This window comes from Triturus cristatus, chromosome 3_2 (genome assembly GCF_964204655.1).
Source record: "Triturus cristatus chromosome 3_2, aTriCri1.1, whole genome shotgun sequence".
In the NCBI taxonomy this organism is placed as follows: Eukaryota; Metazoa; Chordata; class Amphibia; order Caudata; family Salamandridae; genus Triturus; species Triturus cristatus.
Window position 1 is genome coordinate 492,209,076 of NC_140584.1, and position 14,317 is coordinate 492,223,392.

The following is a 14,317-nucleotide window of genomic DNA, read 5'->3' on the forward strand; positions in this document are numbered from 1 at the left end:
GAGTTCTTCACCATGATGCCCACACCCCTTGAGCCAGACGTGAAGCCCGAGTGAGCCACTAGGCGATAGCCACGCCGATTCATGGCGCAGAAGGAGTTGCCAATAAGGTGTCTCCTGCAGAAAGACTACATCGGGCGAGATTCGCTTCAAAAACTGCAGGACCACACCTCGTTTGATCCTGTCCCCCAGTCCATTCACATTCCAAGACAACAAAGTTAATTCCCTACCCCCCATCATATACAGAAGCCATCATTCGTCCCCCGGAGAGCACTTTAGAACTAACACAAAAATACGTTTGCCTTGTGATAAAAACGAACACCCCATCCCTACCCACCCACCCCAACAGAACTCCCCCCTCCCTGCACCCCTGCATGAGCCCGAACAGCCCCCCCAACGTGCAGTGTGCCTGTCGCCCCATATATAGTTAGACTAACTAGACCCCCTAGAGGAGGAGGGAGAACCCCAATAGACCCAACACAACCTCCATAGGAGGGGAACTTACAAAAACGCAGAATCGAAAGTGGCATCATTTTCGTCCAGAGTGAGGCCTAATATTAGACCCTCAGTCCCGATCCAGTGTGCCGTCTCCCCCCGCCGCCCCCCGATCACGATCCCCGGGCAGAGTATCCAGCCAGTCCCCGGCCGCTTCGGGACGATCAAAGAAGTGCGTGCGACCATCCACCTCCACTCGCAGCTTGGCTGGGAAGAGCATGGCGTATTTGAGGTTTAGGTCCCGAAGACGGCGTTTGACGCCTAGGAAGCTCAGTCTCTGCTTCTGGACCGCTGGGGTGAAATCAGGATAAAAATTAACCTCCATATTGTCAAGCTTGACCGGTCCATGCAGTCTGGAGGTTTGCAGGATAGCGTCTCTGTCCCGAAAATTGAAAATCCGGGCGATGAGAGGTCTCGGAGGGGCTCCGACCTTCGGCCTTCCCCCGGGAACCCTGTGGGCCCTCTCCACAGCGAAGAGTTTGCTCAGCCCCCGTGGCTGGAGATGGGTAGCAATCAGGTCCTCCACAAAGAGATCCGCCGCCTCCTCGCGTCCCTCGGGCACCCCGATAATGCGGATGTTGTTCCTCCGTGCCCGACTCTCGGAGTCCTCCAGGCGTCGATCCATAAGCGCACTCGCCTGACTAAGCCGGCGCACCTCTGTTTGCAAGGCCGCCACATCTGTCGTTAGGCCCGATGCGGTGTGGGCCAAAGAATCTACTCGGTCGTTGGTTTTGGAAAGATCGGCCCTCACCAGGCCAACATCCACGAGGACCGAGTCGATCTTCTGCGCCAGTGTATCAAACCGCTGGCCCACCGAGGCCTTCATCTCTGCAATGGCGCCCATGACATCACGCAGAGTCAGATCTGCGGGCAGGTCTGGGGCATCAGGAGGGCTCTCAGGGGACTTGCGCGGTCCATCGGGAGATCCCTTCTGGAGGGTATAGCGGTCCATACTGTTGGCCTGATGGACGGCGCCACGCCGGGTCGATTTGGTCTTTGCCCGGTCTCCATCTTGTTTCGTGGCCATGGCCACCAGTCTCCCAGTCGCACCAGCCACGTCGTGTAGGGCAGGAAAGCAGGGCCACGAGCTCCGGGGGGGCCCCCTCAGAGCAGCGGGGTGGATCACAGCCTGCAGGCAGGCAGGGTCTCCCAGCAAGGCCACACCAACACCAAGGGCTCCGCGACCCAACCTCGCAGAGACGACAAGGGGGTGTGAAAGCGAAAGTGCGGGGTACGCGAGTCGCCAGGCCCTGCCTGCCGCTGTTGTTCACTTTGTCACTGGATCACCCCACAGCGCAAATCCGGGGTCCGGCGAGGGGAAGGCCGCAAACCTCAATCGGTGCTCACTCCGGTGTCCGAGGTCCGATTCGGAAGCGGGAAACGGGTGCCACCTCAGCTCAGGTTCACCAACATAGTCCCCTCATCCAGGGCAGGATAATTTCAGGATAATCTTAGGAGGTTGCGGAGGTCCTCGGGAGCCTCGCACCTACGCGGCCATCTTGGTTGCGCGCTAGGCTCCTCCCTCCTCAGTTGACAGCTTTTGACCTTCCTTCCGGAGTCTGTAATGTTTATATTGGCAGCCAGGCGTCCCTCCACCAAAACTGTATACGCTTGTAGATAGAACAAATTTGTGGCATGGTGCGCAGCAAAGGCTGTGGATCCCCTGTCTGCACCCCTTCCAGAGGTACTCCTTCGTTCTTTCTTTGGCCCAGCAGGGATCTGCTCTGGGCACTCAAAGGCTGTCTCTCCGCCATTTCGGCCTTCCTTCGGCTGCCTGACAAGCCTTCTCTTTTCAAGTCCCCTATTGTAAATCGATTCTTTAAGGGCATCATTCAATTCAAAGTAAGCTTTATTCGATTACTAAAAAACAATCCTAAAAGCACATACAATAAATATACAACTTACTGAACAAATTAAACCAAAACAAATTGAGGTAGTCACATTACAAAGTTTACAAAAAGTAATCTATCAGCTAAACATAAGTTAAAAGACCATACTTTTTCTAGCAGCAATAGATTTTAAAATAAACGTGGCAGTAAAAAAAACATACATCTATCTCACTCAAAGTAAACCGGGTCAACTCACTTGTTTTCTCCAAATCCTTTTGTGATGCCCCAGTGGGACTTGAACCCACTGGGGCATCCCTTTGCTCCCTTTGAGTCATTGCATAACTGTCCTCTCAGGCTTCTGACTCTTAAGACTACCTTTCTGGTTGAGCTTCAAGCCCTTTCATCTAAGCCTCCTTTCCTGGCTGTTCATCCAGACAAAGTTGTCCTTCGCACTTGGCATTCTTTCCTTCGCAAAATGGTTACATCTTTACACATAGAAAAGGCCATTACTTTGCCCACCTTTTTCCTGCCCCATCATCCTTCTAAAGAGGAGAGGCGCCACCGTCTTGATCCAAAACGTGCGCTTTCATTCCATCTGTATCGCAGAAAACAATTCTGGGTAGATCAGCTCTGTTGGCTATGTGGGGGCCAAGACAGGTTGGGACGTGCAAACAGACCATCTCCTGGCGGGTCGTTCTTTGCATCAAAATCTGCTACTTAGCAAAAGAACCTTTTAGTGGGACTGCACGCCCATTCCACCACACGACAGCCACTACTGCTTTGGGACTTGGAGCCCTCCTTCATAACCTCTGCCAGGCAGCTACGTGGCCTTCACTGCACACGTCTACCTAACACTACTGCCTGGACAGCCAAGTCCGGAGAGACTGCTTCTTTGGCCGTTCCGTTCTCTAGGACTTTCTGGTGTAAACTTAGTTTGCAGACCCACCACTGGGGTTGGTATTGCTGGGGTATCTAATCTAAGGTGATGGAGCAATAACCTTTCGTCTTTCAGATGAACAAGTTACTTACTAAGACAGAGTTTAGTTATGGATTCCTCACCGCACCTCCCCGTTCTGTGAACTGACTTCTAGGGATAAAGATTCCCTTCTGTTTTGTGCACCAGTAGTCACTTAGATGGCTCTGCACTTCTGGCGTGGAATGTCGTGTAAAGAACTGACATCATCCCGCACGGGTGTTGTCTAAGTTGATACCACAACGTTATCCCGGCGACCACGATGCCAATGACTGTCTACCGATGCCACCTACCAACGTGCAGGGGTACTGCTGACGAAAAAATTATCCGGATCCAGTCTGACGCCTGGGGCTAATTCTAAGGTGAGGAATCAATAACTAATCTGTTTTACGGATGTTCGAGGCATGTGGGCTGCTGAATTCATATCTGTGCATAGATCGCCGCCTAGTGTTGGGTCCGGATGTTTGCACGTTGTTGTCCTGGAAGAGTCTTCGAAGTATCCTTGGATAGGTGACTCCTCCCATGGACTACAGTGCGCATGGGCATCCTCTCCATCCTCAGATTGTTTTTTTCCGCCATTGGGTTCGGATGTGCTATCTTAGCTCAAGTTAGGAAAAACTTTTGTCGAGGCCACAAGGCCTTTAGTTCGCGTCGGTACTGTTTATCGATCGGGTTTCGATACTTTTTGTTAGTTTACTAACTTTCAGCACCGACTTTGTTCGCATTTGCCTGTCCATCGACTCTACTTCGACGATGGAATCCAGGACGCCATTCAAAAGGTGTCCGGTATGCAATGCGAAGTACCCACACATCGACGTCCATCCGGTGTGCAACAAATGCCTTTCGCCGGACCACGACGAATCGACATGTATGGCCTGTGCCCGGTTCCGTTCAAAGAAGACTCTGCGGAATCGTCGAGCGGCGAGGCTCGAAGCGCAGCACGCGGCACCGGCCCCAGCTGACATCTTCGACGAGGCTGACGACGTCGAAGAAGTAGAAGTCTTACCCTCCAGTCCCGTTTCCGAACACGAACACGAACCCGGATCGGACGAGGCCGACGAGTCACTCTTCCACAGAGGTGAAGACGACACCGAGGTAGGAGACGACGAGGAGGCCTTAGGAGCCGAAGAGAGTAGCTCCGATGATGAACAAGGCCTACCTGTTCAGACCGAAATTTCACCAGCGCCACAGACTATGGCTCCGGTCGAGGGATCGCCTTCGGGCCTTACCCGAGACCTATCACGCAGTCCTTCGGCCCCGCCCTCGGGCCCGGCCTCGGACGTTCAGCGGCAGCCATTACCGCTTAAGCCAGCTGGTTTCCCTTCCACGAAACCGAAACCGAAAGCTGCTCAGGTTCCTACGAAACCGAAACTGAAAGTGGCGCTAGTCGGATCGAGGCCTTCAACACCTTCGACGCCAGCGCACCGGGTCGGCACCGACCGCACCAAGAGAGACTTCGGTGCCGAACTCGAGACGGGCGACATGGGAGTCGACAAACGGAAGAAGGTCATCGGCGCCGACAAACCTGCCCGGTTACCGGCGTCGACGCCACCGACACCGAGGGCCGTCCCGCCTGCTACGCCTCGCAGCACTCCCTCGACGACACCAAAACCTCACGTGTCGAAGACGTCGACGGTGATCTCCGCACCTCGACTCGATGCGCCACGGGCGCAGAAGATATCTGCAGCCGCCTCGACGACCCTGGCGGGGGCCACGACCTCTAAGGCGCCCCGAGTACGGCCTGGCGCGATGCCAGGCTGCAGATCCAAGGACGCCCTCCAGGACCCGTCGGGTTCCGGTTCGGCTCCGGCGGTTTCGTCGGTGCCGACCAGCATTACCTTCGGCTTGCCTCCACCCACAATCCCGAAGGCGTTTCAACTCAGGACACAGGTCACCAAAACTGCGGTTACACCTGTCGAGCCGTCTCCGTCACACGTCATCGACGCCGACACTGGCAGGATGATTCTCCACGGCCGAAGGATAACTTCGGAACCGCCATTGGAGCCTTTCAGGATCCCGCTAAAGAGGAAGCTGCCTGTGGACTCAGAACCTCTCCTGTATGAACCCTTCTATTCACCCTACCAGGACCCACACCGGGCCTCCCCCACACGCTCCGACACGGATGCATTGGGGGACTACTTGGATGAACAAGTCCCCTACCATGTGGACACGGACCCTGATGACCAGCAGGACCCTGACCAAACTTGGGGCGACCCTGCAGACCCCAGTGCACCTCTTGATGCACAGGACACACAACTATATGGGCCAAAAACATCACCCACAGAGGATACTGCGGCGTTCAACGCTCTGATTGAACGTGCGGCAAACAACCATGATGTACAGCTTCACTCTGATATCATCGAAGATGACTTTCTAATGGACACCTTTGCATCCTCAGAAAGACATGTAAAGACTCTGCCAATGTTGAAGGGGGTCCTCAAGCCAGCCACTGACATTTTCAAGGAACCCACCAGGGCACGAGTGATAAACCCCAGGATCGATAAAAAATACAGATCAGCACCTGGGGATCCTACTTACATCAGAGGCCAATTACCACTCGACTCCATCGTTGTGGCGAATGCCCGCAAGAGGGCACACTCGCAGACAACGGGTGACGCTCCTCCCCCGGACAAAGAGTCCAAGGTGCTAGAGACCTCCGGCAAGCGAGTTGCCGCACAAGCTGCAAACATATGGCGCATAGCTAACACTCAAGCGCTCCTCGCTCGCTACGATAGAGCGCACTATGACACACTGGAGCAACTTCTTCAGCACCTCCCTGACCCCTACAAAGAAGGTGCAGAAATCCTTATCAGAGAGGGACAGCTACTCACAAATGCTGCCATTAAATGTGCACTAGACGCTGCAGACACGGCTGCCAGGGCCATCAACACTAGCGTCATCCTACGACGTCACGCCTGGCTACGTATCTCAGGATTCAAGCCTGAGGTACAAAACAATATACTTAATCAGCCCGTCAACCCCGACTTTTTGTTCGGACCTGAGGTTGACACCACCCTCGAGAAGATAAAAAAGGACACGGACACTGCAAAGTCCATGGGCGCCCTACAAACTCAGTCCTTTCGGAGCGGCTCCTTTCGTCGCCCCGGAAACAAGGGGGCAGGTAGAGGACAGGGGTCACAACAAACATATAACAAGGGTAATACGCAGACCACCTACGATAAGAACACCCGAGGTGGCTATCGTGGCTCCAGTACCAAGGGCAGAGGACGTGGCTACGGCAACACCAGGTCCTCCCCCAAGAACAAGCAGTGACGCCCTCTCCCTTCCTCCCGACCACATAACACCTGTCGGGGGAAGGCTACAACGGTTCCTGTCCACGTGGAACTCATCACCACGGACAGGTGGGTCAAAGATATTATAAAACACGGTTACTGTCTGGAGTTAACTTCCACTCCACCCACAATACCACCAAGAAACCGTCCTATGTCCTCAGAGCACTTAACGCTCTTACAGCAAGAGGTAGAAAGTATGCTTCTAAAAGGCGCTATCGAGCTCGTACCCATCCACGAGCAGGGCACGGGGGTTTACTCCCTCTACTTCTTAATTCCAAAAAAGGACGGGTCGCTCAGGCCTATATTAGACCTGAGACCCCTGAACCAGTACATTCTTTCAGAGCACTTTCACATGCTCACTCTACAGCAAGTCCTTCCGCTTCTCAAGCAGGGAGACTTCCTAGCATCACTGGACCTCAAGGATGCGTACTTCCACATACCCATCCACCCCTCACACAAAAAATACCTCAGGTTTACTGTTCAGGGGCAGCACTATCAGTTCAAAGTCCTTCCCTTCGGCGTGACAACAGCGCCCAGGGTTTTCACGAAGTGCCTAGCTACGGTGGCAGCACACTTACGGAGGCAGCATATACACGTCTACCCCTACCTAGACGACTGGCTCGTTCAAGCGAAGTCGGCCCAGCAATGTGCAAGCCATATGTCCCGCACCATTCACCTTCTTCACAGTCTGGGATTCTCACTAAATTACCCAAAGTCCCATCTCCAGCCCGCACACGTACAACAGTACCTGGGCGCGACTATAGACACTCTGGCGGCCTCAGCTCAGCCAAGTTTAGTGAGGATCAACAGCATACAACTGCTGATCTCCAAGTTCAAACACAATCACTCGCTTCCAGCGCGAGTGTTTATGCAGTTGATAGGCATGATGGCCTCCTGCATCTTCATAGTCCCGCACGCGAGACTACATATGCGCCCACTTCAGGAGTGCCTAGCACGTCAGTGGAATCAGGCTCAAGGACAGTTGAAAGACCTAGTGTTGGTGAGCGGTCGGGCATACAACTCTCTGCATTGGTGGAATCCACAAAACCTTTGCAAGGGGCGACCGTTCCAAGAGCCTGTTCCACAAATAGTACTGACAGCGGACGCGTCTCTCCAGGGATGGGGAGCTCATGTACTACACTACACAGTGCAGGGACTATGGACGACACAACAGAAGAAGATGCACATCAACCTTCTGGAACTGATGGCAATCTTCCTGGCCATGAAGGCTTTCAAAGTACATCTGTGCAACAAGGTCGTGTTGATCCGGACGGACAACATGACCGCAATGTACTACATACAGAAACAGGGAGGGACACACTCTCCACAGTTGTCTCATCTGGCTCAGAGCATGTGGAAGTGGGCCATTCAGAGGAACATGTTCCTCATGGCAGAACACCTCCCCGGCAAGGACAACCAGATGGCGGATCTGCTCAGCAGACACAGCCACCAGATGCACGAGTGGGAGTTACACCCATCAGTACTCCAACCGTACTTCCAGCAGTGGGGTCACCCAGAGATAGACCTATTCGCGACAAGCGAAAACGCAAAATGCCAAAGCTTCGCCGCCAGATTCCCACATCCGCAGTCGCAGGGCAATGCGATATGGATGAACTGGTCCGGCAGATTTGCGTACGCTTTTCCCCCAGCACCGTTGATACCGCTGGTGGCTCGCAAACTCCGACAACACTCCCTGACACTCGTCCTAGTTGCTCCCACGTGGGCACGCCAGCCGTGGTACACCACCTTCCTCGAACTTTCCGTGGTACCGCATCAAAGGCTGCGGATCAAACCCGCGCATTTGACGCAGAACCATGGAGAGGTTCAGCACCCAGATCCGCAACAGCTGAACCTGGCGATCTGGCTCCTGAAGTCCTAGAGTTTGGCTATCTCAATCTGCCACCTGACTGCATGGACATCATCAAGGAGGCCAGGAGACCCACTACAAGAGCTTGCTATGCAGCCAAATGGAAAAGGTTCGTCATTTATTGCGGTAATAATGACATTAACCCGCTGGACGCATCCATCCACGACATCATATGTTACCTCTTACACCTATACCGATGCAATCTGGCGTACACCTCTATACGTGTCCATTTGACCGCAATATCAGCCTATCTGCAAACCAGGCAGCACCTCTCTCTATTCAGAGTGCCTGCCATCAAAGCATTCTTGGAAGGACTCAAACGAGTCATTCCACCTAGTCACCCACCGGCTCCAATGTGGAACCTCAACTTGGTCCTCACACGCCTGATGGGTCCACCCTTTGAACCTCTACACTCATGCGAGATTCAATTCCTTACCTGGAAAGTAGCCTTCCTGGTAGCGATCACTTCCCTAAGAAGAGTTAGTGAACTCCAGGCACTAACCGTTCAAGAGCCATTTATTCAGGTTCACGCCAACAGGGTCGTACTACGTACCAACCCCAAATTCATGCCCAAAGTAATATCGCAGTTCCACATGAACCAGACTATTGAACTGCCCGTTTTCTTCCAAAACCCACAAACTGTTGCAGAGCGGGCATTACATACACTAGATGTACGGAGGGCCCTCATGTACTACATCGACAGGACTAAACCCTTCAGGAAGACAAAACAACTATTCGTTGCCTTTGCCCCACACCACAAAGGTAACGCCATCTCCAAAGCAGGGATAGCCAGATGGATAGTTAAGTGTATTCAAATCTGTTATCAAAAGGCAAAACGCACATTAACTATTCCACCACGAGCCCACTCAACACGCAAGTTGGGGGCTTCCATGGCCTTCCTAGGAAATATTCCCCTGCATGATATATGCAGAGCAGCCACATGGTCCACTACACACACATTTACAAAACACTATTGCGTAGATGTGCAGTCAAAACAGCAGGCAGCTGTAGGACAGGCTGTTCTCAAAACACTTTTTCAGACCGCTGCAGCTGGCACGGGTAGCCGCCGCCAATAGAGGGCACTGCTATGTATTCTATGCACAGATATGAATTCAGCAGCCCACATGCCTCGAACTGAATATGCTACTTACCAGTATGCATCTGTTCTTGGCATGTAGGGCTGCTGACATTCATATCGCCCTCCCTCCTCCCCGGCGCCTGTCGCAGCTGCAGCTCTCAGAATTATTGCAAGCATGGTCATCACTTTCTGTATCTACTCCATCACTGCCACAATGGCGAAAAACAATCTGAGGATGGAGAGGATGCCCATGCGCACTGTAGTCCATGGGAGGAGTCACCTATCCAAGGATACTTCGAAGACTCTTCCAGGACAACAACGTGCAAACATCCGGACCCAACACTAGGCGGCGATCTATGCACAGATATGAATGTCAGCAGCCCTACATGCCAAGAACAGATGCATACTGGTAAGTAGCATATTCAATATAGTTACTGACGGTTAGTAACTTGTTCGATGCCACCTACTGGCACGCAGGGGATACCGCTCACGAAATCTTCCTGATCCAAACTGACACCTATGAAATTTTAAGATCAGAAATCTGCGACTAGATATTCGGCCTACCAGATAAGGTGTTACTGAAGGTAAGTAACTTGTGCTTCACTGCTGACCAATGCGGGCCTGGAGGTCTCCATCATAAATTGCAAGGGAGACTCAACCTTCCATCTTTAGGTATATAAATGGAGTACCATAGAAACATCCGTTTAGCGCATGGCCTGGAAACCAAAGAAGTGCAATTTATTGATTTATAAAGATCAAGCTAGAATTACTCAAGCATTTAGTAGAGCAAACTACAAACCGTTCAGCACGAAGAGCCCACAATCGCTTGGATCTGTTCATCTAGTAGGGTGCAGTGAAGTAGATCTGAGGACCATTATCTTGTATACTCTCAAGACAGTAGATATAATCTAGTCCATCCTAATTATGTTCCATAATTGGCGAAAATGGGCTTAACAGGGGCTTGTGTGATTTCCTTTGGTTTCGGAACAGATAGGCTGCATGAAGGCAATATGTGATTAGTCTGTAGTCTATGGCACCCAACATTTGGATTGCGGTAATGGGTTTAAACAGGACCAGAATCTCTTCAAAAAATATTGGAGTAACAGCACTTGACCACAGTATGGCTAATCGGTCTCCAAAACCATTGCAACATTTTTTGTTCTGGTTAATTGAAGCTGGCATTAAGGATGACCGCTACTAATGTAACATCTGCTTTTGTATGCCTTTTTGGTTTTGCTATTTGTATCTTCTCATTAACATAGTAGTTAAATTCAACCCCCACCCTCACTGCCCCAAGCATATTTTGTACAATAAAGCAGATTGGTAAAGTTTGAGCTCTAGTTGACAATACAGTGACCTTGAGTGACTGTTTTTATGTATTTTCCTTTTGTGGCTCTACTGTGCCCCAGTATATTACTTCAACTCTGTGCCGCCCACCTTATCCCCTCCTCCACACCTACAGAAAGCCACAACTTTACAGATCCAGAAGTGGAGTAAAAGATCTCCCTCCCCATGTGAGCTCATTCAGCATGGTTCTCTTGTAATTGGCTGTATTGCTTTGGTTATGTGCTTTTTGGTTGTGGATGCTAACTGCTCAATTTTGTATTTGTCAGCACTTCAGAATCGTGATCCTGCCTGGTACCAAGCTCTGACACATGGCTTGAATGAAGATCAAGGAAAACAGTTACAAGACATAGCAACCCTGGCAGAACAGAGGCGAGCAGCCCATGGTATTTTAATGCTTCCGTTTCATGATTTGGAGCTTGGCTTTTTCAAGAGTATCTTGTCTTTTTCCTTTGTTACTCATTTTGTATGGGTAAACAGTGGTTACAGAGCAGGCATAAGCCTGACTTATAGGTTCGCTACATGGGATTTGTGACATTTCGTCATAGAGTATGGCTTTATAGTCCCAAAAATGTAGCTTTTGCCATAATGGGGATGAGAAATGCAATATTCCCAACATGTTACCCTACACACAGTCGGTGAGGTGCAAGAGGCAAAGATGTTTTGTGTAGAATGAGTTTGTTTTGGAAGCTGTCACTTAAAGTACATTATTTGAAACTTAAGAATGTGGAGAGGGTGGGAGTATGTAGGTCAATGCCTGATACTTGCAGTTTTCTAGACGGAGAATCTGAACAAAGGTTCTTTGCATTGACATGTGTACAGTTGAACCCAAATCAACCTTGTTCAGACATTTTGTTGGAAAAGCAGGCCAATGAGGGTATTAATGAGGCTTTTATAGACTGTATTTTAGGATTGGAATGAGGCTTATACCAAGCTTGGGGTGTTAATGCCTGTTGCTTGAAAGTACATGTTTGCAGCATCAGCTTGCATGCACCTCTCCCCCTTTGTCCTCCAATCAGACCTCTGGAAACCTGTTGGTTCAGGCATGTGCTTCATAGTTTAAATCGAGGACTATCCTTCCTATTCCCTCTAGTATGAAATAGAGATGTATGCTTTGAGGCTTAACTTTAAATATATGCAGTTTGACCCTTAAGTTTTCAAACTGGTCCTTTGCTTGCCAAGTATAATCATACTCTTTGGTAAATGCCCTATTTTGTGAACTCCTTTGCATCTGAGGAAGCCGTTTGCATGGAGGGTTTATAAACTAAACTGTTCGAGGCATGTGGGCTGCTGAATTCATATCTGTGCATAGATCGCCGCCTAGTGTTGGGTCCGGATGTTTGCACGTTGTTGTCCTGGAAGAGTCTTCGAAGTATCCTTGGATAGGTGACTCCTCCCCTGGACTACAGTGCGCATGGGCATCCTCTCCATCCTCATTGTTTTTTTCCGCCATTGGGTTCGGATGTGCTATCTTAGCTCAAGTTAGGAAAATATTTTTTCGAGGCCAAAAGGCCTTTAGTTTGCGTCGGTACTGTTTATCGATCGGGTTTCGATCCAATCCTGTTAGTTTACTAACTTTCAGCACCGACTTTTTTCGCATTTACCTGTCCATCGACTACTTCGACGATGGAAACGAGGACGCCATTCAAAAGGTGTCCGGTATGCAATGCGAAGTACCCACACATCGACGTCCACCCGGTGTGCAACAAATGCCTTTCGCCGGACCACGACGAATCGACATGCATGGCCTGTGCCCGGTTCCGTTCCAAGAAGACTTTGCGGAATCGACGAGCGGCGAGACTCGAGGCGCAGCACGCGGCACCGGCCCCAACAGACATCTTCGAGGCCGAAGACGTCGAGGAATTAGAAGTCTTGCCCTCCAGTCCCGTTTCCGAACACGAACCCGGATCGGACGAGGTAGACGAGTCACTCTTCCACAGAGGTGAAGACGACACCGAGGTAGGAGACGACGAGGAGGCCTTAGGGGCCGAAGAGAGTAGCTCCAATGATGAACAAGGCCTACCTGTTCAAACCGTTGAAACACCAGTGCCACAGCCTATGGCTCCGGTCGAGGGATCGCCTTCGGGCCTTACCCGAGACCCATCCCGCAGTTCTTCGGCTCCGCCCTCGGGCCCGGCCTCGGACGTTCAGCGGCAGCCATTACTACATAAACAGGCTGGTTTCCCTACCACAAAACCGAAACCGAAAGCTACTCCGGTTCCACCGAAACTGAAAGTGGCGCTGGTCGGATCGAGGCCTTCGACGCCAGCGCACCGCGTCGGCACCAACCGCACCAAGAGGGACTTCGGTGCCGAACTTGAAGCGGGCGACGTTGGAGTCGACAAACGGAAAAAAGCCATCGGCACCGACAAACCTGCTCGGCCACCGGCACCGACGACACCAAGGGCCGTACCGCCTGCTGTGTCTCGCATCACTCCCTCGACGACACCTAAGCCTCAGGTATCGAAGACTTCGACGGTGATCTCTGCACCTCGACTCGATGAACCGCCGGCGCCGAAAAAAGCCACGGCCGCCTCTACAAGCCTAGCCGGTGCCAAAGCCTCGAAGGCGCCCCAAGTACGACCTGGTGCGACGCAAGGCAGCAAAACCACAGCTGTCCTCCAGGACACGTCGGGTTCCGGTTCGATCGGAGCTCCAGCAGCCTCTTCGGTGCCGGCCAATATTACCTTCGGCTTGCCTCCGTCGACAATCCCAAAGATGTTCCAACTCAGGACACAGGTCACCCAACCTACGGTCACACCTGCTGAGACGTCTCCGGCACGTATCATCGACGCCGACACTGGCAGGATGATTCTCCACGACCGAAGGATAACGTCGGAGCCGCCATTGGACCCTTTCAGGATCCCACTAAAAAGGAAGTTGCCTGCAGAATCGGAACCACTCCTTTATGAACCCTTCCATTCATCCTACCAGGATCTACACCGGGTCTCCCCCACACGCTCCGATACGGATGCATTAGAGGACTACATGGGTGACCAAGTCCCCTACCATGTAGACACGGACCCTGATGACCAGCAGGACCCTGATCAAACTTGGGGTGACCCTGCAGACCCCAATGCACCTCTCGATGCACAGGACCAACAACTCTATGGGGCGAAAACATCTCCTACGGAGGACACTGCGGCGTTCAACGCTCTTATCGAACGTGCTGCAAATAACCATGGGGTACAGCTTCACTCTGATACCATCGAAGATGACTTTCTAATGGACACCTTTGCATCCTCAGAAAGACATGTAAAGACTCTGCCAATGTTGAAGGGGGTCCTCAAACCAGCCAAGGACATTTTCAAAGAACCCACCAGGGCACGAGTGATAAACCCCAGGATTGATAAAAAATACAGATCAGCACCTGGGGATCCTACTTACATCAGAGGACAATTACCACTCGACTCCATCGTCGTAGCGAATGCACGCAAGAGG

At 51.7% G+C, this 14,317-nt stretch overlaps 1 protein-coding gene across 1 annotated transcript in view; it reads left to right on the forward strand.

The window, feature by feature from the left end:
- IPO7 (importin 7) overlaps positions 1-14,317 on the forward strand; it is a 275,583-nt gene that overhangs the window by 222,132 nt on the left and 39,134 nt on the right. The window contains exon 24 of the mRNA XM_085648158.1: positions 11,146-11,262. Within this exon, the coding sequence (XP_085504284.1) occupies positions 11,146-11,262 (117 nt within the window). The remainder of the gene's footprint in view (positions 1-11,145; positions 11,263-14,317) is intronic.